Source organism: Mytilus edulis, chromosome 5 (genome assembly GCF_963676685.1).
Source record: "Mytilus edulis chromosome 5, xbMytEdul2.2, whole genome shotgun sequence".
Classification (NCBI taxonomy): domain Eukaryota; kingdom Metazoa; phylum Mollusca; class Bivalvia; order Mytilida; family Mytilidae; genus Mytilus; species Mytilus edulis.
Genome location: NC_092348.1, coordinates 64,305,335 through 64,331,702, shown reverse-complemented (window position 1 = coordinate 64,331,702; position 26,368 = coordinate 64,305,335). Strand labels below are relative to the sequence as shown.

General features: G+C 31.5%; 2 protein-coding genes across 3 annotated transcripts in view; one reads left to right on the top strand and one right to left on the bottom strand.

Moving 5' to 3' along the window:
* The window catches only part of LOC139524207 (ankyrin and armadillo repeat-containing protein-like), a 42,748-nt gene extending 26,449 nt beyond the window's left edge, over nucleotides 1-16,299 (bottom strand). For both annotated transcript variants that reach the window (XR_011664752.1, XM_071318863.1), the window contains exons 1-4: nucleotides 16,155-16,299; nucleotides 8,107-9,725; nucleotides 2,948-3,192; nucleotides 1,345-1,501 (exon numbers count right to left, since the gene is read on the bottom strand). Coding sequence is in view for 1 of the 2 variants with exons in the window: in XM_071318863.1 (XP_071174964.1) it covers nucleotides 1,345-1,501; nucleotides 2,948-3,192; nucleotides 8,107-9,688 (1,984 nt within the window). In the remaining variant the exon portion in view is untranslated. The remainder of the gene's footprint in view (nucleotides 1-1,344; nucleotides 1,502-2,947; nucleotides 3,193-8,106; nucleotides 9,726-16,154) is intronic.
* Nucleotides 16,300-16,335: 36 nt separating this feature from the next.
* On the top strand, nucleotides 16,336-25,328 carry LOC139524208 (magnesium-dependent phosphatase 1-like). The gene is made up of 7 exons (XM_071318864.1): nucleotides 16,336-16,409; nucleotides 18,295-18,355; nucleotides 19,765-19,875; nucleotides 21,151-21,258; nucleotides 21,898-21,983; nucleotides 23,093-24,725; nucleotides 24,846-25,328. The coding sequence occupies exons 1-6, from the start codon at nucleotides 16,373-16,375 to the stop codon at nucleotides 23,176-23,178; spliced, it is 489 nt and encodes a 162-aa protein (XP_071174965.1). The 5' UTR covers nucleotides 16,336-16,372; the 3' UTR covers nucleotides 23,179-24,725; nucleotides 24,846-25,328.
* The last annotated feature ends 1,040 nt before the right edge of the window (nucleotides 25,329-26,368 follow it).

Here is a 26,368-nt window from a genome sequence, read left to right as displayed (position 1 = left end):
AAATGAAATAGCTTGGGGGGGGGGGTTAAAATTCTGCAAGTTTTGTATATCTAAAATCGATTTTTACATATATCCCTATTGGTAAATAAATTTTTCCCAAATTGAGTTAAGAGGGGGGTGGGGGTCAGTGAAAAAACTATGTGAATTAAGTTTTTTTGATCTTACATTGAACTTTTGATGTCGTCCTTTAGTCTTTAACTTTTTATTTGAATGTTCCAAAATCAATTCAATCTAATGCAGCTCAATTTGTGGGATATCCTGGGTTTTGGTCTCTTTTGTAGGGATCTTATACCAATCCAATTATCAAACAGTTACAGACTTTGTAGAGATTATTTCAACCCAAAATTGGTTATCAGATGTATTGATATATATTTGCATAATGTTGATTTCCCATCGACACAGTTTAATTCATCATCACATTGAGGCTTATAGGATTTGATGTTACACAGAACTATTAAAGGGGAATATAGTTTCCAAATAAAATATTATTAACAATTATAATGTTACCAACAAAACAGATTATAACAATTTAAAAAGATAATCTGTCTGCAACTATATAATTCTTAACAAACTAAGGATAATCCATTATATAAAATTGTAGTACAGATTATAAATGCTTTGAAAAAATGCCAAAATTTTCACCTTAGACATAGTAAAGAAAATTTGATCATGAACTTTTCATAATACTACAAGTTTGTTGTACTACTAACAGTAAATATTGACTGCAAAATACTACAGGGAATCAAGTTCACCAAAATTCATGCCATAGAATGCAATGCATGGAAAAAGTTTAAAGAACAACAAAAACATTTTTACAAAAATTTATTATTTTTAACAAATTGCAATGAAAATCATGGAATATATAGATTCATTAAACATTGTTGGCTTCTGTGGGTTCATTAATTTTTGTGGGTACCAATTTTCGTGGATTAAGGAAATTTCATGGTTCTGCTAAAGTTTGCATACTAGCCTATAGAAAATTTGATATTCGTTGAACATTTAAATCCAAGGTTTCCCTGTACCCATGAAATCCACAAACATTAGTATCAAACGAATAATAATGAATCCACAGTACTTTCTTTCTTGCAAGTAAATATTAAGACTTTTTATCTATTCTCATTTGCATGCACATCCATTTATCTAATACACTTATATAACTATATATTTCATGCATTTATTTTACACAAATTCACATGTTCAACTTCAACCCTTTATATCTAAAATTCAACCTCCAAACAAATTCATGATTACCTCAAAATTTTGTTTTCAAAAAACAAAATTACCAGTCAAATTTTGTTTTCAAAAAACAAAATTACCAGTCAATTAAGTTTATAATCAAAATACCTGCTCTTGTGTGTGCTAATCTAGCAATGCAATCACATGCTAGTGATATTGTCTCATTGGACATGGAATCTTGAAGTATATCCACTATAAGTTTGATTCCTGCAGCAGACGACAAGGCTTGTTCTTCATCTGGTATAATTCTTGCTAATACTACAACCTGAAAATATATTTGCTCAATAATTACTATGAAGATGATGGTAAATGTGTGTCCGATGGTAAATTAAATGCATATTCAATATGAATCCTGATAAGTACTACACCAACAAGCTGAGTTCACCTCAACTGCCTACTGGAAGACATGTCACCTTACCTAGACACATTATTGAGACTCTGGGCCTACCAGTACTTATTTCGGGCCTTTTATAGCTGACTATGCGGTATGGGCTTTACTCATTGTCGAAGGCCCTACAGTGACCTATAGTTGTTCATTTCTGTGTCATTTTGGTCTCTTGCGGAGTGTTGTCTCATTGGCAATCATACCACATCTTCATTTTTATATTTGCTCTTATTCCTAAATTTCTGCATAGCCAGAAGCAGCAAATACTTATTTTCAAGTGTTGACCCAATGGAACCATCAACAGAATGTCAGATCCGAGGGGGATGTAGTATAGAGGGCGTTTTTACAGCCATACACCCTGCACTTCCTTTGCATAATTGTACAAGAATTGATTTTAGACGTAATCAATATTTTTTATGCATGTTATTTTTATCAAGAGATGAATCAACTTTTCACAGACATGATAATCACATGTATCCATTCTTCCAAGAAGTATTACCCAAGTAAATATCAGAATCAATGAAAACTGTTTTTGTTCTCCTTCTGATATCAAATCAAATTTCCTTATCTTTTTAAGCGATTTTTTTTATTTCATCAATATGGTCTTTAAATAACTTGCTTTCAGTTTTATCAATCTGATGTATTTCATTAATATCTTTTTTTTTATTTGTTTACTGAATTTAATTGAAATTTTATCAAAGAAGACCTAACGTAACTTTGAAAATAACAGATTTAAGCCTTGTGAAAACTATAATGAAGATCTTAATAATATTGGAAAAGGTATACTTTATTGCCAATCAATAGAAACAATAAAACATTTCCTGTACTGAATCAATTATTGACAGTTTTGTCAATAAGTAATAAGGATATCAAAGAAATAAAACTGTCATTATTTCTAAATGATAAAATTGGTGTTGAAGCATTCAAATTAATCTTTTTTTCAACAGATTCTGTACAGCTACAAATCTGTGACTAACTTCCTAGTAACAGACTTCTTGTAAAGAAGATACAGGTCAAAATTAAATGATGTATCTGTAACCTAATAACAGGAAAACTGATTATAATACTGTTTAATAAGAGTTAACACTGGCATATAAATTCAAATTTGCATCTTTAAAAAAGGGTGTTCTTCCTTGAAAAATCCTTTCATTTCACCATTAGCTGTGAGTGAGTAGCACTTTTATTGATATCAGAAAATCGGAAAGTAAATAGCATTGAAATAATTTTTTCTAGGGGACATGTGAAAATTTGATAAAGGGAAATAACTCAAAGTGATGTGATATCAAAGTGGTTGTAAAGACCTATACCTGAAAAAAAGACCTATACCTGAAATGCTGCTAGACATCTGTACATCTCATCATTCGACTGTAAAAAAGGAGCAAAACAGTTAAATCTAACACCACCCTGATCTGCTATCTCCTTCTGTTCAGCAATATTATTGTAGGCAAACGTGGCAAGAGCAAGCCCTGCTAACAGTCGTACCATTGGATCAGATGAGTACATCAACTTGAGGATTCTAACATAACTAAACTCTGGATACTTCTTTATTTCATCTAGCACTGGCTGATTACCTAAATAATAAAAATTTTCCAATCATTTGAAAAAGTACTAATACATGTACTTTACAAGTAAACTGACTGTGGGTGTGGTATATACCATTTTTTTAGTATTTCATGGGAAAAGGTAAATTTCAACCTCATATTTGTTTGAATTCCTAGGCCAATTAAGTCACACCATGCAAAAATTTTAAAAAAATGGTGTTTGCTGCTTCTCTGCTTAGGATCAAGATAAGACTATCAGTCAATATCCGAATAATGGGGGTTGGTAGTGTTGATAAGGTTTTCTTGTGGACTGTTAACTTGTTAAATTTCTGATTTATGGGAATATATCTATAATCAATACTGTCTGACAACACATTTAATCAGCCTCTATAAATTCTTTATAAAGTATATATGATTTTTAAACTGCATAAAATTGCATGCAATAAAAATTCTTTCCCCACAGCATGAGACCAATGGTGCACATCAAAATACAAATTTATATACTATCAATATTGACTTTCTCAAGATCAATATACTTTTGGATGTTGCTCAACTTACTGACAATCACTTTACAAACCTGGTTAACATTGTAATTGAAAAAGATTTACAAAATTTATTAAGGAAAGTGTTCAAGTGTTCAAGTCCTTTTAACCTTCTCTCAGTAAATGACTTGTATAAAGAAAGATTTATTAAAGTTGAGATAAAAGCCAAATTTTTATAAATTATGCCTATGCATAAAAATATTGAATTTCTCATGCAGCTTTTAAATTGAGCTGAGTATAAAATGAATTAAATAATTTCTAAATAATTAGGCCTGTAGTATTGCAAATTTATTTTATAAAGAAATGGAAATGTTTATTGAATTGGTATTATGTCAATGTGCATTTATGTGTAAACTTTGTTTGCTCCAAGTAAACCAAGCATAGAATACAACCTACCAAAGCAAATTACTTTCCATACATTACATGTAAGATAACAAAGTGGTATCACACCTAAAAATGAAAGGAGCTTATTCTGCCCTATTCTTTATTAAGGGAGCTATATACTATTAGAGTAAAAAGAGGCAGGATGAACAATTAAGCAAAAAAAAAGACAGGATGACAATTTTATTTTTAAAAGAAAAGCAGGACCAAATGGAGTGAAAAATAAAAAGGCAAGACAGAGATTTCAGCTAAAAATAATGCAGGACAAAATTTTCCATCCAAGCCCTCCACCCCCCCCCCCCCCAAAAAAAAAAAAAAAAAAAACAATAGTAGCTCTCTAAGAGGTATCAATTTATTTTGCAGGGGTTTCATTATCTTTCATGTTGACTGGTTGTACTTTCCACATTTCTAGGTGGTACTTTTCAATTTATTCCATGAATATCTTATATAAAAATTTCTACATTTAGGCGGTACTTGTCAATAGCATAGGAGGGTAAAAGTACCAGGTACCGCCTTCTAATGAATGGCCTGATTTTTGGTCTGTCTGCGTCTTCTAAATCTTATAACACTATAGTCCTTACACTAACAATATTCAATAAAGCCCTGTCTGAGTCTGCTAAATCTTATAACATTATAGTCCTTACACTAAAGATATTCAATAAAGCCCTGTCTGAGTCTGCTAAATCTTATAACATTATAGTCCTTACACTAACGATATTCAATAAAGCCCTGTTGTGATTCAAAAGTTAACCAGCTGGCCAAAGATTTCTTTGAGCAGGAAAACTTGGACCAATTTATCTGTTATGTAATCAGGGTTCTCACTTAGGATTAACGAAGGCCAGTCTAGGGACTCGTCAATTTTGAAAATGGCGAGTCCACACAGGACTTGTGTATTCACCTTAGTGAGAACCCTGACAATTAAAGTTTTAAAAAAATTGTAAAAGATTGTAAACTTGTGCCAGTTGTGAATATCAAATTTTTTTTATCAAATACTTGGTCAAAGAAAAGAAAAAACTGCACTGTAATTGGATAATTCATGTCCAAGTCCATCCAAGTTTCAAGAAAAATAGGATGAGATTTTATTCCATCCAAGTCTGTAAAATTTTTTGATAAAAGTTTCCTTTGAGGATTGTCACTATAAAAAAAAATCCTCAAAAAAACTTTGACCAAGAAATTTTCAACAAGAAAATTTGATAGTGACAATATGACCTCCCAACACATCCTAAGTCAATGATTGATAGTTAAATGTTTCCAAAGAATTACCTTGAAAAGTCACTATTAAAAAATAAAAAGCATCTCATGCACAAATAAAAATCAATAAATATATCTTTGGTAGCAAAACATGATACATGTATTATATCTGATACCAGAAGAGACAAAATCTTTAGAAGAGAGTTGAACCAAGCTTACATTTTTATTTCTTATCAGGTTGAAATTTAATGCATTTTCACTGTAGTTTTGGGTGAAACATTATTGTTAGAAATACAATTTTTTTCAGATACATGTATACCATCTGACTATCATTTCCCTGTATAAGTCCAGAAATATAAAAATTTACATGCAGTACTACATGTATGTAAGTGCTTTCAAAAGTATATAAAGGTATAACAGGTTGTAGATTGTCACCTGGTGCAGTATATACATGTACTGCTTTAACTACTTTCCTCATCTAAATAAAGATGGGGGGGGGGGGGGGAGGAGGGGTCCTGATCCCGAAATCCCGGGCTTAAAAACACGATATCCTGAGGTCCCGAATTTAAATAAAGTTAAATCCCGGATCTCGAAATTTGAAAAAAAGAATTCCCGGATCCCGAAGGAGTTAATCCCGAAATCCCGAGCTTAAAAACACCCGATCCCAGAGTCCCGGTAAAGGTCCTATCCCCCCTCAAAGATGGCCAAATGAATTTGTTATGGAAATTTTACTGTGACAGTCATACTATAACAACTACGGTTAATTTTTAGTATTAAGAATAGATTTTTTTTTCTGAAATTTAATCAGAGTTGGGGGTCAGATGTCTGATGGTCAATCTAGAAATGCTATTATGTCATCAGAACAATACTGTTGTAATAATTTCAAGCATTTAAAGACTATTAAATCATAAATGGCAGGACAATGAGACCATAAATGTACAAAAATAATAATAATCTATTTTATTATTGTGTCACATATTGATTGACATACATATCATACAACAATATTAAAACATACATAGAACAATCAATACCCAGCCATATCATTTGGCTTATGAGACACAATTAATCTGAGGAGTAATGTTGGTTAATTTCTTAATTTGTCCATTAAAGGCAAAATCTGACACCTCTTTATAAATTGTGCAAGAATAGCAAAATAATCCAACATGGCCTTAAGATTTCAGGTTGTAACAAAATACTAATGGCACCATAGAAATTGAGAAAAAGAGTCGAAGGTAAAAAGTTAAAGGGATAAGATGTGCAAAACTTTTATGGAATCAATTTGTTGAAAATTATTCAATATAAAAGCTTCTGATTATTTTCTACCCCACTTGATTGAAATATTTATCTGGATTAATAAGTTTGAATCCAAGATAAAGTTTGCTTTGAATTTAGGTTGACAGGTTGGACTTTAAAGAGAAAATATGATTACGAACATTATAAAATGTGGACTACAGTTCTGACACATCAACCTTTTACAATTTGTCAAATAAATATAAACGACATTTAACTTATGCTTTAAAAAATCTTTATGTTCCTGTATTGAATGCAACATCCCATTTAGAGTTATTATTTTAAAATATATTTGATAACAGTGCTCAAATTTGGATTTCATTAGTTTTCTATTCTAACACATGATTTATTTAAAGCATCTTTAATCTGAATGTACCAAATTTAACTCAACAAATTACTTCATGCATTATTTTACAAAAGTTTAAAATAAACTAAGTTCAAATTCAATGCAAAAGATGTGCATTCCTTCCACCTTGGTGACAAGTCGGTAAAATGGAGCTTATTTTTTGTGTGAAATTATCCATCTCCTTACTAAAAACATGCAGATATTCTCCACCCATGTGCAAAAAAAATGCATCTGTCATCAACCATGCTTTTAAGTTTTTACCTTTACTGGAAAATAACATCGTAGATTTTAATATGTCTTTGGTGCCCCTACAGCTAAAATATATATTCTGAGGTATGAATTAATTAGAAAAAAGGTCACATTAATGAAAGCAAAATATTTGATCGAATTTGTGTGAAACCATTATCATGGATCACTATTTTTCTAAAAAAAAAATTACCCTTTCCTCAATGGAATTTTTTTTTGCATACTTGATTTGCATAGGATTTTTTTAATAAAATGCTAAAAATATTCTTTAAAATATCAATGCATTGGGAAAATCAAGTATTTAATCAAATGAATTTAAGTCAGACATTCTTATGAATATCTGTTTCATATGGATTTCAAAATTTATTAAGTCTGATGCAGACATTTTGTAGTCAAAGCGTTTCAACTGAGTTACTACACAGGCGTCATTATGGAGTAAAGGGTTACATGAATACATTTTGTACATGTATGTATTTGTCATATCACCCTACTCAAGTGATATGAGTTTTTCTCAGTCAGTAGAAAGAGAGTGTTTGACATTAAGACCCTTCTTCATTGATGTTGCCTAAGATAACTGATTATCAATGGTCTTTCAAGCTGGAGGATATTTCCTTGGCTACATTATATCTCAAAACTGTCGCACTTTGATGAGATTGTAGTGGAGCAACACCCTTTCATTGATGTAAAATCATTCATTTTCTATAAGTAGATGTATGTTGCTATAATTCATGGTCTCCAGGTAATTTTCAATTGTGCAATACAATCCTGAAGTATTAGGTAAAAGATTTCCACTGCAGGACTTGAGAAAGACTGTCAGACCCATAAATTTGAAAAAAGGCTTATAGCATTTTGCTTTTAACATAAAAATTGTGACTGAATGTTCCTTAAAGATTGTTCTTACTGACTTATTTCCGATTATCATTTATAAAAACAAAGTATACTCACCTAATGATACTGCCGCTAGCGTTAAAGCTGACTCAATCTGAATTTCTTCAGATCTTGAATGAATCATTAAAGCTACTAAAGATTTGATTCCGGTCAGCTGTAATATCATGTTTTGATTTTTCTTGTGTGTCACATATCCTACTCCTAAACACAAGTAACGTATGGTCCTAATAACACTCAACACTATGTACTCCTTGTCAGATCCTAAATGCTTCCGTAATGGAGTAATGCCGTTTGAAGCAGATATTTCAGATTGGAAATTTAATGGTCCCTGAGCTAATATTCCAAGACATTCTGAACCCATGTAATGTAAATTGTCTGACAATGTATTGCAAAACTGCACTAATAAATTAACTCCGATCTTTTCAGCAATATACCGCTTTACGTCAAACTCTGTTCCTGCCAGTGCCCACAAAGCAAGAGCAGTTTTTTCCTGAACCTGCTCTGCTCTACTGTCTTTTAAAAGTTTTAACAAAAGTTCTGGTATTTTCTCAGAAACAATGATTTTTTGAGTATCTGGGTTGTTATTTGCCAATTTATGAATAGCTTCCACGGCAGTTGTTTGAACATCTTTATTTTTTAGTCGTGTAAGAGTAACAATATGAACTGTCACTCCAAGACTAACGAACGTGTTTTGATTGTTTTGGTCATCATTTGCAATTTTTCCAACTGCTCTTGCTAGAGCGTGTAATAATTCTCTTTCTCGATTTTCTTCCAAAAGAGTGACGATCTGCTGCATACAACCTTGGGCATTACCGATCTGTGATTGGTATTTGCTATCAGCTTCTGCTAAATTTCCAAGACAGTCTGTAACTGGAATCAACACTTCAGGGTTGTGAATTGTTTGTAAAACTTTCACAAGACTTGGTATTCCATTGTTCTGTGTAATGGGTTCTGCAAAAGCGGGAATAGGGGCTAATTCTCTGAGAATTTCTGCTGCAAGCTGTACAACAAAATGGTTGTTTGACTTAAGTAATTTAATAAATACTGGAATTCCACCAGAACTGGCTATCTGTTCTTTGACTTCATTCCTTTCTATAATATTCAGCAAAGTTCTAAAAGCTGGTATCTTTGCTTCATCACTAATGGAGCTTTTGGCAACCTTGACAATAGTAGTTACACCACCATGATTATAAAATGGCTCCCATTTTGGATTAATACCATCAGCTTTGCTACCAAGGGTCAAAATTTCTAGACATTTCCCAGCAGACTCTGCTTCTTCCTCACTTTCAGAGCTCAAAAATCTTATGATATTCTTCCAAACTGGTATCTGAGTATGGTCCAGTTTGATCAGGAATTCTAGCATTTCTATGTACTGTTTGAGTGCACATAGTTCAACGGCTCCATGATTATGTGCATTGATGGTATCAACCTTAGCTCCTGCTTTCATCAGATGTTCAACAGCTTCAATCTTGTTACCATCTATGGAACATAAAAATGGGGTCATGTGAAGTTCATCTCTTGTTTCTAACTCTATGAACTCTTGATCCTCACTCAGGAAGAAATCTATCGACTTTAGAAAACCTCTGTGGGCAGCATTATGGATTGCTGCCCAACCATTGGATTCAAACTCGTCAGCCATTTTCTCTTCTTTGCTTCGCCAACAATGTCCTATAATTCTGAAATGAGAGATTATCTATTTAGTTAAGGTCGGCCAGTGTACAAATGTGCAAGATTTTCTGTGATGGTATGTAACACAAGGAATATCTTTGTGACAAAGAAATCATGTATGATCTAGTCTGTTCTAATGCTATGTCTATTACATGTATTAGCTTGCTGTTCGGTGTGAACCAAGGCTCTTTCTTGTGTTGAAGGCAGTACCTTGACCAATAATGGTTTACTTTTATAAATTGTTATTTGGATTGGATGGAGAGTTGTCTCATTGGCACTCATACCACATCTTCCTATATCTATATATCTATAAATTCATAAATATAAGCATTGGAGAATATCTCACTCTGATGCAGTGGCGGATCCAGAAATTTTCATATATGGGGCCTACTGACTGGCGAAGAGGGGCCCGCTCCAGTCATGCTTCAGAGATTCCCTTTATAATCAACCAAATTTTTCCCAGAAAAAGGGGGGCCTGAAAAACCCTCTAAATCTGCCTCTGTGATGGCTATAGAAAATTTAATTTTAATACAAAACATCCTTATTTTTTTTTCATTCAATGATAAGCTTAAGGGAATTTAACTTTGGTGTAATCTACATTGTGGCTAAAACTAATCTAATATGATTGACTTTCTTCAATTATAATACATACAACTTTTAAAAAATTGCCATATGGTGGAATACATTTAAACTTATTGAATTTCATTTTGACCAGTCTTAATGTTTACAATTTAAATAAAATTTAGTTGAATTCAATATTTAAATCTGTCATATAAATAATTATTAATTTGAGACATGTACTTTTTTTTACAGAATGAGAATTAACTGTTTGAAATATGACTTAAAATTTCAAGTACCTTAAATTTGATTTATTTATTGATCTTTTCCAATCAGTGTAAAATAAAACAAGAAAAAGGTCAAAGCTAACAAAATTAAGAATGGAAACGGGGAATGTGTCAAAGAGACAACAACTTGATCTAAGAGCAGAAAACAGGGCAACAATTTTTTTAAAAGAATTTTTAATATTCTCAATCAAAGTAATAGATTCTGATATTTTATTACAGATACAACCATGTATACAGATGTCAACTCAATAAAATATAAGAGTTGGTAGTAAATGGCTATAAGTCCCTTCACAATAGAAGTTAAAATATAAATCAAATTATTGATAAAACATGTTGTCATATTTTAATTATTCCAGGAATTTCGGGTTCAAAATGGAAATATTTTATGCAGGGGTCTTGAGGGGAATCATTGTTAACTGGCAAAAACAAAATTCATTTAAAGAATATTACATGTATAACTATTTCCACAAAATAAGGTAATTTTGGGTGATTTGCAATAATATCAAATTTTATCAAATCAAATTTATTTCTTTCATCCTGGATGAACCATATTTATCCAAAAATTATCTCCCCTTGCAAAATTACAGATTCTCTGTTTCATTGATATGTCATGATCAGTAAATGGAACAAAGTGGCCAGACAATTTGAAAACATTTTGAACATAATACGGTTTCTTATTCAAGAGTTCAAAGCCATAATATTTATAATAGAATCATAATCAGCTACATGTAAATAAAAGGCAAATTAATTTTGTTACAAGCACTGTGTTCAGAATTTTTTTTGGAGGAATTTATGCTATAATTTATTAGACGTCTGAATTATTAAGCCACTGTTAATCATCCTTCCCCAACCTTGTATTTTATCAAAGAGAATTTTTTTTTACAAATAACAGAGTATTGCATGTACATGCACAATGACTACATAGTAGATGTCAAGTTATACATGTATTAAAAAAGTTTGGCTGAATACAATTCAGAGCTTCTTTAATTTAGATAGGATGTAATATTATGGAACAATGGTGGAACAAATTGACCTTACTGAGAATGGGACTGGATGTACATGTATGTGAATATAATATATTAATGCATGGTTTCCACCATGTTTGAAATTAGACATCTCTTGAATATACTATTAATGGGTTTTGTCAAAACATTAACCATGGACCTTTTAAAATAATATTCTCATAATGTTTACCTTAAACTCGAGTGAACATTTTAAAATCCTTACTTTTTTCTTCTTCTTAATTCCACAATAATGATGAACAATTTGGACCTTTATTAAATCATATTTGACAAAAGACTTTACATATCTTCAATTCACCTTGTTATAAATCTTTCAAAGGGATATATACATATTATTTAAGAAGAAATTTAAACAAAGCTTTAAATAAGTATAATTCTGAACATGTACATATTCATTAGAACAATAATCAGCTGCTTTTTAAATACCATACAGTTTTAAAATTGATTTTAAACCCTGTGTGATATAATCTTTGAAATTCAAAAGAATTATACTCGAAATGTCCTTTGTTCTTTAAAGTAATACATACATGCAATGGTAGACAAATCCATGAGTTCACATATGTGTTCGTTCCAAAGACCTTATTAATTATTGATAATTTTTCATATATCTTTTAAATTAATGCATGAAGAAAAGCTTGTGAGCTTGGTTTTTTTTCTGAATTAAAATATATCACATGGGTTTAAAATAAATACAACAAACTCCCAAATTAAATCGAAAGGCCATTTTCTTTTCCCTTTGGTTTCGGTATAGTATAAAGGTAAAAAATGTACATGTACAACATATGTAAAGTCATATGAATTTTAATTTAAAAAAAAGACTTAAGAGTTGATATGTTTAATTACTTAAATGGCTAAGTTTTACTATAAAACAAATGTACAATGAATGTACGTGAACTTTCTTGTAAAAGAAAATCCTTTATATTCATATCAAAATCTTCATTAATGTCCTGCTATTGAATAATTGTCTTCCCATACACTAATTCCCTCGTATTTTCCAGTACGCAGTGACCTTAACTACGAGACATCTTGTTAGAACTTATGCCATCACATAGCGTGTGAAACTGTGATGACATAGCGTGTGAAACTGTGATGACATAGCGTGTGAAACTGTGATGAAAGAATGTAAACAAACTTTAATGTGCACTGAAAAGAAAATAGCAATCATCCATTCTGTAAGTTAAACATAAATGAAAAACACCAAATCATTTAATTGTTATGGGAAAGTTTAATTAAATTAACACATGGAAAGTATAAAAAAATTCGTAAGGGTTCCACGGAACCCAGTGTCTCGCCTACTTTTGCTGTTAATCGCAGACTCAACAAAAATGAGGAAAAACATCAATAAAAATTTCCCTCTCGATACTGTCTTTTGATTGAAAGAAGCTTCCAAGTTTGGTAAAAAATCCAGGATAGTTTATGAATCTAATAAATGTTTTATAAACTTTAACTGCAGACTGTGTAATGTTAACTGGAAGAAAAACTAAGTCCATTTATAAGTAAAATACGGAAAAAGTGAATTTTTTTTTTACAAAATTTACTTCTGGATACTATCTTATGATCATAAACAAGCTTCTGTCCAAGTTTGGTAGAAATTCAGTATAGTTTAAGAAAGTTATTAAAATTTCAAAAACTTTAACCACAGAGTGAATATTTGTGGACGCCGCCGCCGCCGACGGAATGTAGGATCGCTTAGTCTCGCTTTTTCGACTAAACTAAAGTCGAAGGCTCGACAAAAACAAGAATGTGTCCATAGTACACGGATGCCCCATCCTCACTATCATTTTCTATGTTCAGTAGACCGTTAAAATGGGTTGAAAACTCTAATTTAACATTAAAATTAAAAAGATCATATCATAGGGAACATGTGTACTAAGTTTTAAGTTGATTGAACTTCAACTTCATCAAAAACTACCTTGACCAAAAACTTTAACCTGAAGCGGGACAGACAGATGGACGAACGAACACACAGACCAGAAAACATAATGCCCATAAATGGGGCATAAAAATATCACAGCTCTATTCATTCACTTATTTTCATGTGCTCTGCATGCTCACAGTCTATGTTGATTGTTTATCAATGTCAATTCCAGTAAAACTTCAGAAACACACTTTAAAGTTAATTACATTGTAGCTTATGATCAACAATCAAAAACTACCTTGACCAAAAACTTTAACCTGAAGCGGGACAGACAGATGGACGAACGAACACACAGACCAGAAAACATAATGCCCATAAATGGGGCATAAAAATATCACAGCTCTATTCATTCACTTATGTTCATGTGCTCTGCATGCTCACAGTCTATGTTGATTGTTTATCAATGTCAATTCCAGTAAAACATCAGTAACGCACTTTAAAGTTAATTAGCTTATGATCAACAATCACTGAATGAACAATAATTTGTAGATAATATGATATAGATTCATAATAAATGTATGCAAAGTACATGCAGGACCAAGTTCAGCAAATGTATCTATGAATTGTTTCAATAATTTCTCGTTTCAGTCAACTTTGAGCTTCAGATTTAAAATAAGACTTAATCAGAACTGAATGTCATGAATGTAAATTTGTTATTTATCAAACTTGAATTTTCCAATTTTGTGCGGAATTACTGTAATGTTAGAAATTATTGAGATGTTTTTGTTATTGCGAAAATGTGACAGGGTTTTTAATCGCAATGACAAAATCGCAATAATTTCTGAATTTACAGTAACTGACCATTACCAAAATAAATAATCAACACAAAATTATGTCTCATGGAGTATATAAAAAATAGGTGAGATAGTAATTAATGAGCAATATTTAATATTTTTTATATTGTCAATGACAATTACTGAAGTAGTATAATTCCATTTAATTCAAAGAACGTTTAGCAAACTTACAAAATGTAACATTTAAAAGGTTCACCCCTAGACCCTAAACTTCTCATGTCTGGCAGTGAAACCCTCGCTAAGGTAAGCCTTCTATTTGGTTGAGCCAGAGGTTAAAATAGGTTGCTAGTTGAAATGTGGACATTAAATCTGTTGCACAGGGTAAGTGCAGGGCTTATTACAAGTTAATGAACCTTGCTTAAACTCTATGATAGGATCTTGACCTGTTACAAGGCAAATGTCTGTCCTTTCCATATTTCCCATTCTTCCTTGCAGAACCTAACTTGTAATGAATAAAGGCACCAGTAGTATACCGCTGTTCAAAACTCATAAATCCAGGGACAAAAAACAAAATCGGGGCAACAAACTAAAACCGAGGGAAACGCATCAAATATAAGAGGAGAACAACGACATAACACCGAAACGTAACACACACAGAAACGGACCAAGCATCAGACAAAACACCACGAGAATAACAAATATAACAATAAAATCAAATACATGAATTTGGGATAGACAAGTACCGTGCCACGTCTGATCTCAATATCTCAAAAATAAGAGAAAACACAAACGACTCAACGTTAAAATGCAACACACACAGAAACGAACAATAATATAACAATGGCCATCTTCCTGACTTGGTACAGGACACTTTTAAAGGGGAATAAAAGTGGTGGGTTGAACCTGGTTTTGTGGCATGCCAAACCTCGCACTTTAATGGCAAAGTTAAATATACATGTAACATTGAAATGACAACATAAAATTACAGGACTACAATACAAATAAATAGGAAAACATATTAGACAAAGAAAAACATGATTAATAGATAACAAAAAGCATCAGGTTTAAAATTCAATACGCCAAAAACGTGCCTTGTCCACACAGGACTTACAAGTGACGCCCAGATATAAAAGATCGAAAGTGAAAAAAGTACAAAGTTGTACAGCACTGGAGATAAAAAATTGAAAAGGTTTCGCCAAATACGGCATTGTTTTTATGCCCGGGATAAGAACATTCTTATTATATAGAACAATTCATGCTATTGCAAACAGTAAATTTTATCAAATGAATATGAAAGAGATATACATAAAGAAACTGAAGTATTAACTAATTATAGAAAACTAAGCCCGAATACATAACGCCCAGATATAAAAGATCGAAAGTGAAAAGGTACAAAGTTGTACAGCACTGAAGATCAAAAGTTAAAAAGGTTTTGCCAAATACGGCATTGTTTTTATGCCCGGGATAAGAACATCCTTATTATATAGAACAATCCATCCTATTGCAATGAACCTTGCTTAAACTCTATAATAGGATCTTGACCTGTTACAAGGCAAATGTCTGTCCTTTCCATATTTCCCATTCTTCCTTTCAGAACCTATCTATTGTGAAAATCCTAAATTTGTTCTTTTCCTGAATATGCATGAAATATTTGCCACTGGACATTGAATTAAATTGGAAGATATCCACTATTGTTAATATTTTTATTGTGACAAGGCTGAAAAACGTTCTCTTTGTGCTTCACTAGGGTTCTTAAAGAAGAGAGTTAAAGAAAATTTGTTTATAGAAGATGCTTGGTGCAATGACAATGTCCCAACACACAGATGCATCTTGAGTTCGTATCCTTGTTTTGATTATTTCTAACAATCTTATTTGTTTGCAGTTTATTTACATGAATTCACACTCTGTTTCTCCTTACCGTTAATTGAAAGTAATGTATCCATTCCAAAGTGTGACAAACACCACAATTTAAATGATAATTCACTGTAGGTGTGTAGTATTCATTTTACTTGCATGCTTCGTGTGCTAGAAAATACTGCAATACGATTGGTTGCTAAGCGCGCACTTGTTAATCGGAAATACTAATTGTACAAGGGCGATAACTCAAAAATAATTTATTGCCCGAAAGGCCAAAAAATGGGACATTCGCCGAAGTTGGTAGTTTTTGATTTAGGTAATAGAGTTAATTTGTTTGATGAATTCTTATTAGTCATCTACGATAAAACAACAACACTAATATTTGTGGGATACCTTTCCCAGAGATTTGTAGAGAAAATAAGTGAAAAGGAACATTTAAAAAAGGTTACAAGCTAAATTAGGGTCAATTCGACACCTGGTCAAAACGACACCAAATATATATTTTTTGGATCTTTTTTTTCATTTGTTTTTCTTTTTGTAAAAGAGGCGTCGACAGTTTGATTTATTTTTACACGAAGAATTATATTTTTGAAATATGTCAGTTTACAATATTTGACATAGATTTTGCTCATATATTTGTTTTTTTGAATTTTGATTTCACTTGTGAGGGCCCTCATGGGGTTTTTGATTATGTGATTACTTGGCCGTTTTTTTAATGATTATTTGATTATTAAGCCAAATATTTCATGATTATTTGATTACCTAGGACTGTATTTTTAGTTTATGATTATTTGATTACTAAAGATAAGCAAATATTTAATGATTATGTGATTATATTGGCAAAAAAATGGTGATTATGTGATTACTAGGACCCCCCCCATGAGGGGCCTCACTTGTAAAATTTAATGTAGTAAAATTATTTTTCTTATTTACTTCAAATATCTTTCATTTTTTAATGACAACTTGCTATGTATGAGAAGGATAAATATTAATAAAAAGGAATAGTGCCAAAAATAAAGACAAACATGAATGTACACTGTGGTTAAAATATTTACATGACCACTAACCCTAATTGTTCTATATGTGATTACTTGGCTGTTTTATTTAGGCCCCATGTGAGCTTATGCCATCACTTGACGTCATCATCTGTCGTCTTAAACTATTTCAAAAATCTTCTCTGAAACTACAGGGACAAATACCTTCAAACCTTAACTAAATCTTCCTAAGGGTCTCTAGTTTATAAATTGTATCCGAGGTTTTGATCCATCAAAAAACATGGCTGCCATGGCTAAAAATAGAACATAGGGGTCAAATGCAGTTTTTGGTTTACATTTCAAAAACTAAAGCTTTTAGAGCAAATCTGACATGGGGTAAAATTTAAATGGTTCAATTGGTTAAGATCTATCAGCCCTGAAATTTTCAAATGAATTGAACAACCTATAATTGTTTGGTTGCTGCCACTAAATTGGTAGTTTTAAGGAAATTTGGCAGTTTTTGTTAATATCTTGAATAATATTATAGATGGATATAAACTGTAAAGAGCAATAATTTTTAGCAAAGTAAGATCTTCAAAAAAGTTAATATGACCAAAATTGTCAATTGACCCCTTAAGGTGATACCCAACACCTTAACTAAAATTAATTTGGCTCGTTTAATTTTCATAAAATTTTGACAAAGTATTTACTTTGACCCTTTGACAAAAATATAAAAATTTCAAAAAATTTTAACCAACTGTTTTATCAGAAAAATTACACTGGTTATATAGAAGTTTGACAAACACTTATTTTGATCATCGAGAAGCTTAATATTCCCTAAACAACACAACGTAATTAAAATGTTTAGCTGATTTTACAGAGTTATCTCCCTGTAGTAGTAGGTACCACCTTAAGGAGTTATTGCCCTTTAAAGACAATTTTACACAATTTGTTCATCAAATTTTGCTAACATTTAAAAATCTTCTCCTCTGAAACTATTGTGCCTAATAAATCCGTTCCTTTAGGAATCTAGTTTATAAATTGTACCAGAATTTTTTATCAATCAACAAACATGGCTGCCAAGATTGATGAAAGATTTAAGCAAAAAAATAACAGATGAGTGATTCAGGCTCTTGAGAGCCTCTTGTTTTATCCTTCATGAATTAAGAAACAGAGAAAAAACACTTTTCTCTTTAAATGTCATATTATTTGGCTTTTGTTTTTCAGATTATACACTATGGCCTTTTTGGGTTGATACACATGTAGATCCTCCCTTTAAAATGAACAGGTAATTATTTATACACACTTTTCCATTGGAATAATAAATTGAGATTATATATTGCTTCTTTGATATGTTGATTATATGGCAAATGCAGATATTTTTTTTTATCATTGTATGTATTGTAATTAAAACTTTTAAGGTGGTACATGTACATGTAAACTACAGGGGGATAACTCTGTAAAAATCAGCAGAACTTTTTGATCATGTTAGGTTATATTAAGCTTCTCATAACTCGAATAGTTCAGTGCCCTCTATCCACTACTTTTCTCAAGTTCGTTTTTTAAATTTCCGGTTGACGCATTTTTATCGTGGATGCATTCAGGCGTTAATGGAGTGATCGAAGTGATCGTAATATAACGACTGGATTATTCGGGTTAAGCTTCTCAATGAAATATGTCAAACTGCTATTTATCCAATGAAATTTTACCAGTAAAGTGTGTGGATCTATTTTTTTTTTTTGAAAATTATATATTTTTGCCAAAGTGAATATTTTGTCAAAATTTTATGAAAATTAAATGATCTAAATTAATTTTTGTCACGGTAATTGGAACCACCTTGAGAAATAAGATTATTTTGATTTTTACAAACATCTCATTTGTATAAGATTATAAAAGAAAATGATTCAAAGTATCAGTTTTCGCTTTTCATTATTTGTTTTCCACTAAATTTAGTGTGTGCGTAATGAGTGGAAACAAATGATGAAAAAAAAGAAACTGATAACATGTGTATAGTCTTCTTTTTAAAACTAGGGGCCTCAGTGGCTCTGTGGTCTAAGTAGTCTAGCTACTGTATCACTAGTCTGTCTGTTTCAACACTAAGGTTGTAAATTCCGCACTCCACTAATAAAAACTGACTGCAAAGAAATAGCACACTAAAGTGGCAAAAGTGGCTTTAAACACCAATCAACCAACCAATTCAAAATTTAAATATATGTGAAAATTTAATGTAATTATTGAAAAATAATTTGTAGATAACAGGAATGACAGTTTTACAATAGGCCACGCCCACTATAAACACAGGCATTGGTGGCCAAGTGGTCTGAGTTTTCAAACTACTGAATCACTAGCCTTTCAACACTGAGGTTGTGAGCTACATATGCATGTAGACATGGGGATAAATACTGGTTATTTCTGAGGAATATAATTAATTTACTCCCCATCATTGTTTGTATCCCCATTTGTAATTATTTTCCTTGAAGTTCCGATGATTTTTAGGCACAACCTTATATGGTAGAACACTGAAAAAATCTTCTATTGATTTTGAAATAACTACCTTCTAAATGGCACATGAAATTGAACAATATTGTTGCAGACAATATATGTTTATGCATTGATGAGGCAAGCTTCCAGTGCAGAAAACAGGTTAATGGTTTTTTTTGGTTAATATTTTTATTTTATTTATTCATTTTTTTTTAGTGATGGAAAAGTGTACGACAGATCTGGAACACATGTAAAATATTTTGAAGATGTACCAAAAATTCTTCAGGACTTGCATCAACAGGGATTTCAGCTTGGTATTGCATCAAGGTATTTTAATCTCAAATAATATGGGGGACTTTCATTCAATAAGACTGCCTTTTGATATAACTCTCAATTAGTAATGATAATGAAAATTCCTCTAATTGTTGCAAATGCTGCAACAAAAGTGATGTGGACCTCATTTTAGAAATGGAACATTAATCAAGGTTTAAGTTTTTGGGTCAAGTTCCTATCTCAGATACTGTAAGCACAGGTTTCATCTGACTTTGAATTCATTATGTTGTTTCATTGCTCAATGTGAAGTTTTTGTGTTTAGTCTTGTGTTTGGCTGCTAGGCAGATCTGTTAATTGTTTAAGATAATCCAGAATCCTGATGTACACAATCTGGGGAGGGAACAAAATTATGAGATCAGCATTTCATGAAAAGGTTGGAATGATGGGTATTTAAATCTTTATCAGATCCAGATTTTACTTACCTGAGTGACTGTCACAAACTCTGAATTATGATTTCTCCATGGTTTCAGATCAGGATACCCAGTGTGATATAAAGCATATAAAATCATTCCCTTTTAACTATGTCAAAAAAATACCACAATAATGCTTCCTTTGTGCCTTTGTAGCTCTTGTTTCAAGTAGACATTATGATTACTAGGTAAAGATATTTAAGTGCCAGTCTTTGTAAGAATCAGGCAATTTAGGTAAAAATTAAAACATGATAAGAAAAAACCCACCGAGCTAATCATGCTATTTAATACTAACCATCATCCTGAGTTAAAAAGTATTAGTCTTTCGTTTGTGTGTGTCTGGTAATATCAAATAACTTGGTTAGAAAATTGGTTAGAATGATAGCAAATTACAATGAATTATCTCCCCTTATTCGTTAATTTCTAGTGCATTTCAACCAAATTGTATCTTCTATTACCAGAGCAGAAAACAGAAATGAATGTCATTTTTGTGCATAACTACATATTATGAACTAAAATCAATGTCAAATTGAGTGGGGTTTTTTGGTCATGTTTTCACCACTGCCTGATTCTTAGGCAGACTGGCACTTAAATGAAACATTTAGGTGAACACTTTTTTGGTGTATGTTCTTTCTGAATAGTTTCTACATGGCTTGAAACAGATTTTCACCAGTGGCAAAACAAATAATTCACAAATTTCTCTGTGTCGAAAACAAGTGTGAGTACATGTATTGTACATGATTAAGAAAAATGCACAATTTTTTACAGGCGAATGAAATTAAGTTAGAATTTTTAGACATCTAAAAAGTAAGATAGTTGTTTTAATAAATAATGTAGGTACATCTTGTTTTACTTGCAGGACATCTTCCATTGAAGAAGCAAAAGAATTAGTCAAGTTATTTAAATGGGAAAAATATTTCTCATTTAGTGAAATATACCCAGGATGTAAACTCAATCATTTTAAGAAGTAAGTTTTTATTCCCCATTATGGGCATTATGTTTTCTGGTTTGTTCGTCTGATCATCTGTCCCACTTCAAGTTGACGTTTTTGGTCAAGGTAGTTTTGATGAAGTTGAAGTCCAATCAACTTGAAACTAAGTATGCATGTTCCTTATGATATGGTCTTTCTAATTTTAATGCCAAATTAGAGATTTTCCCCCATATTCACAGTCCATTGAACATAGAAAATGATAATGGGGATGGGGCATCCGTGTACTGGGGACACATTCTTGTTGTATCTATATTTTCGAAGGCCGTACTATGATCTATAATGGTTTACTTTTATAAATTATGACTTGGATGAAGAGTTGTCTCATTGGTACTCATACCACATTTTATTATATCTATTTAGCTGGTCCCTACACAATAATGTGAAATGGAAACTACCATTAACTCTGATCGTATATGCAAGATTGCATATTTCTATTTTAGCCTAAAAAGCTTAGTTCTTTATTTATTTGAAAACAGATAATATATAGAGTGAAACTTGAAGGTTTTAGTCACTGAATAGGTTTTGGAAAAAAACTCATTATACTTAATTTTGGAAGGGTGAAAAAGTATTAAAGATGGTCACAGTTTTATTATATTGTGGGTGTTTTTTTTCCAGATTTCATGAACAGAGTGGTTTACCATATACTGAAATGTTATTTTTTGATGATGAATACAGAAACATAAAAGATGTTGGATCACTAGGTAAATACCAATTCAAATATATATTATTTGTTTCATAGGGTTTTGAAACATTTTTGTGTCCTAGTCAAAAGGACTTGAACCGTGGTGTAGTGGTTGGTGCATCGGACTACTAACACAAAGGTTCCTGGTTCGATTCCCGTTTGGGATGAAAATTTCAGGAACTCAATTTTCGGCTCTCCCTTGACACCATCTGCATGTATGGTCTTGAGGAAACGATGATAGTCCGTCGGAAGGGGACGATAAATGTCTGACCCGTGTTAAGAGAGAGCCATATCTCTTGCACGTTAAAGACACCCTTGTAGATTTCGAAAAAGAGTAGGCCAATGCCGCTACAAGGCAGCACTTGCACCCGCAAAGTGGAAAGGGATTAATATAAGTTGCAAAACTTGTTTCCCAATCCACTGTAAATACATATGTTTAAAATAAGGACTTGAAAGTGAGTGCTCATAAAAAATGCAAATGGTCCCGTTAAATTGTTTGAAAGATTTAATTATTTGTTGGTGTTTAATGCCACTGTAAGTACTATTGGCGATATCATGGAAGTCAATTTAATGCCACTGTAAGCACTATTGGCGATATCATGGAAGTCAATTTTAATAAAGTACCTAGAAAGAACAACTCACCTTTGGCAGGAAAACTAACAATCCTGGTCAATTAAGATAATAAGATATGATGGCACCTGCAACGAGCAGATGTTCTAACTCACAACCTCGGTGATGACAGGCTAGTGATTGTTGAGTGGGTTTTGTGGATCTTTTGTCCAAATTAGAGCTGAATGGAATACTTTCATGGGAGAAATATTTCAGAAAGAAAATTCTTTTAAAATTTAATATTTACATCACTAAGTAGTACTCAGTTAATTTAATTTTTTTTTTTTTTTTTTTTAGAGAAAACCCACATTAAACCTGTAAATAGACCTACACAAAAGCTCTAATGGTGTCATTTTTACTGAAACTGACAAACAAATTTGCAGAAATGTAATTTTCTGTGAAAAAAAAACATTATTTAGACCATGGATCAATGTACGCCATAGTAAATATATTTAAGATTTAAAAAAAAAAAAGGGTTATTTTAAGTCGCATTTGATTTCAGAATTGTTGTGTTTCTAGGTGTTACCTGTATCCATGCCGATAATGGAGTATCACAATCTGTTTTGGATGAAGGACTTGCTGCCTTTGCCATGAAGAAATGTTGACATAGGCTTAATGGATTTAGTAATGATTAAAGTCTGCTGAATTAAGCATTTCACTGTTTGCATCATTTTATATTGAGATTATCAAAAACCAAAATAAATTCCAAGGAAAAATGGATTTAGTGATACTCAGGAAAAAAGTGACAAGTTATGCGTAATAAGATAGTGATTACATGAAAAACTTCAATATATATTAATTTATAGGAATTGTAGTTTAAGACTACGATTTTAAAAACAATTATTAAAACATTAATCTACCTTTATTTATCTTCGAGCAGTTATTCAATCCCAGTGGGTTTTTTTTTTGCTGTAGATGTTTTGTTTTCTTGTTATTAAATAATTATAAATGGGTATTTTAAATTTTATTGTACATCCAAACTTTATCTAAATTAAAGTGTTCATTCCAAAAAATTATAGTTAAAAAGAATCCTATATGAAGTAAGAACATTTTTCCCAAAATATAATTGTACCTTTATATTCCATTTGAAGCAAAACATTTTTTTTTTGTCATGAATAATGTTGTGTCAAAAAGTTTTCAGTTTCATTCCCCATTTCCATTCTCAATTTCATTTGTACAAGATTAAAAACAGTTTCTAACCATGCAATTTATTCTTTTTTGTTTTCTTGTGATACATCATACAAACCAAGAGGGTAGTAAAGCCCTTTAATGTCAGGCATCAAACAGTCATTTTCGGCTACCATTAGCGTCAAATTGGTTAAAATTTTACCGTGATTAGTCAGAGGTCTCAAATAATTAATGTTACCGTCATTTTTGGAAAAAAATTAACATGATTCCTTAAAACTAGTTGATGTTTTTATCATCTAAAAGAATGTGGTCATTTTATCGTCACACTCTAAAAATTACCGTTAGCATCATTTGGCAAGAAATTTTACCGTTATTCGTCATGAAGGTATCCCCATTACGACCCTCAACCAAGACTAGTGAAATCAAACATGACTGGAACTTGAATCATATCTAGTATTTTCAGTTTTAAATTTATGTATGATAATGCTGTGTAATAACCTGCATGATATGTTACTGTATAAAGAAAACAAATGATACAAAACTAACAATTTAACCTTGTTATGATTAAGGTGGTACATAACACTACAGGGAGATAACTCTGTAAAAAGTAGTTAAATTTTTTAATCACATTATATCTTGAAGGTATTATTAAGCTTCTCAGTTATCAAATTTTTAATGTTAAACTTCTATACATCCAATGCAATTTTTCCGATAAAGTATGTGTTTTTTTTTATTATAATTTTAATATTTTTTGTCACAGTTAATAATTTGTCAAATTTTTATGAAAATTAAAGAAGCTAAATTAACTTTAGTCAAATGTTTGGTACCGCCTTAAAAGCTTTCACAGGTTTTTTTGTTGTGTTTTTTGGAAAGAATAAACTTGTCATTTGTATGGATCAAAATTTTACCCTGAGTATTGGAAAAATTGCATAAGAAATTATCATCATTTCAAAGAAATAATATTGAGATAGTGGTGAATGTGTCATAGTGATAACAACCAAAACGAAGCACAAAACAGCCCAAGGTCATCAATGGGTCTTCAACAAAGCACAAAACAGCCCAAGGTCATCAATGGGTCTTCAACAAAGCACAAAACAGCCCAAGGTCATCAATGGGTCTTCAACAAAGCACAAAACAACCCAAGGTCATCAATGGGTCTTCAACAAAGCGAGAAAATTCCTCACCTGGAGGAGAGCTTCAGCTGGCTCCTAAATAAAATTTAGTGAAAATGGACATCACACTAAACTCCAAACATATAAATGAACTTCAATTAAAACGTACTAGATTAACACAGGCAAGAGGCTTCTGATTTTTTTCTGCTTAGATGGGCATATGATTGGTTTTGTTGTTCTCTATATAAAAAAAAATTGCTGATGCAAGTTCTAAGATATGTGCCATGTTGATTCAGGTCTCAAGGGATGTGCATTAATTTAGTGCTTATACCTATGTATTGTCAGAGTGAATATGTTTTTTACAAGATTTTTATTGATGTATATGAAAAATATGACTCAGAATGACAATTATATTTTTAAATTTGTTTCATGTATTTAACATTGTTATGACTGTAAATAGTACATAATTTATTACCATTTTTATATTGAATTCAGAATAAATAAACTAACAAATTTAAGTATTCTTTTTTTCGTTTTATTTTACTAGTATTTGTTTACTGGAAACATGTATCTGTAAACATCATGTCTAAGCTCAACTTTTAGCTCTCCATACCCTAAGGTTAATGTATTTTCAATTTACCATGCATAGGAACATACTTGATGATGTTACTAATACAAGCATCTCTGGTTAATAATAACATTGCTACTCTTGATTCTATAGAAAAGCAATCAAGTATTAATGATGGAAGGAGAGCAAAAAATTAACAAAGAGAAAAATAATAAAATACAGGACCCCACAGGTTATATATGATCCCAGTATTGTGGAAACCTGTATGAAAATGTAATTCGTTATACATTTTAATTTGTGGTTTGAATGTATCCAACGAAAATTGGTTTTCCCACAAAAAATAATGTCATGATCCACAGAAGGAGGTGAAATAGTGAAAAAGAAATTAATTTTAGATGGAGTAAAACAAAACTGAATAGATAAGCCCACTTATGTACAGTCTTGCCAATACGAACTCAAATCGTGAGAGTATCCTGCATACATCATTGCAATACGATCAAATCTAGTCAAGTTTTCAAAACCAGGAGATGTCCTGAGAAAATATCTTTGAATATTTGAATAAACTTATTTTTAATGGTTACCAATCTAATATTGTAAAATCTTTGTTTATTGTCTTCATTGTTAAAATAACATTGATTTATCTTTTGTAAACCACTACATGTATGTTGCAATACAGTTATGAGTACTTATGGCTTTTATCAGACTTTTTATGAAGTTTATACTGTTTGTTGTTATATTGTGCTATTACACTGCTGTTAGGTGAGGGTTGAGCACTCACCAACATTTTTATTACCTTCAGTAGTTATTACTTTATCATATGGTACAAAAATCATTCCAAAAAATCAATGCATGTTGGCCCCAGGTGACTTTTAAAATGTAGTTAGCATTGAAAAAGCTCCAAATTATCTCCCTTTGGTGCAAAAATGCCATTTTTTGGCATTAAAATTGAAAAATCTTTTTTTAATCATCAGTGACCTATATTCTTAT

What these genes read in the sequence shown, in the direction of transcription:
- LOC139524208 (XM_071318864.1), top strand. Translation starts at nt 16,373, where the DNA reads ATGGGACATTCGCCGAAGTTGGTAGTTTTTGATTTAG. An exon ending in CAGCTTGGTATTGCATCAAG is followed by an intron (nt 19,876 to 21,150) that starts GTATTTTAATCT and finishes TTTTACTTGCAG; the next exon opens with GACATCTTCCATTGAAGAAG. An exon ending in AAACTCAATCATTTTAAGAA is followed by an intron (nt 21,259 to 21,897) that starts GTAAGTTTTTAT and finishes TTTTTTTTCCAG; the next exon opens with ATTTCATGAACAGAGTGGTT.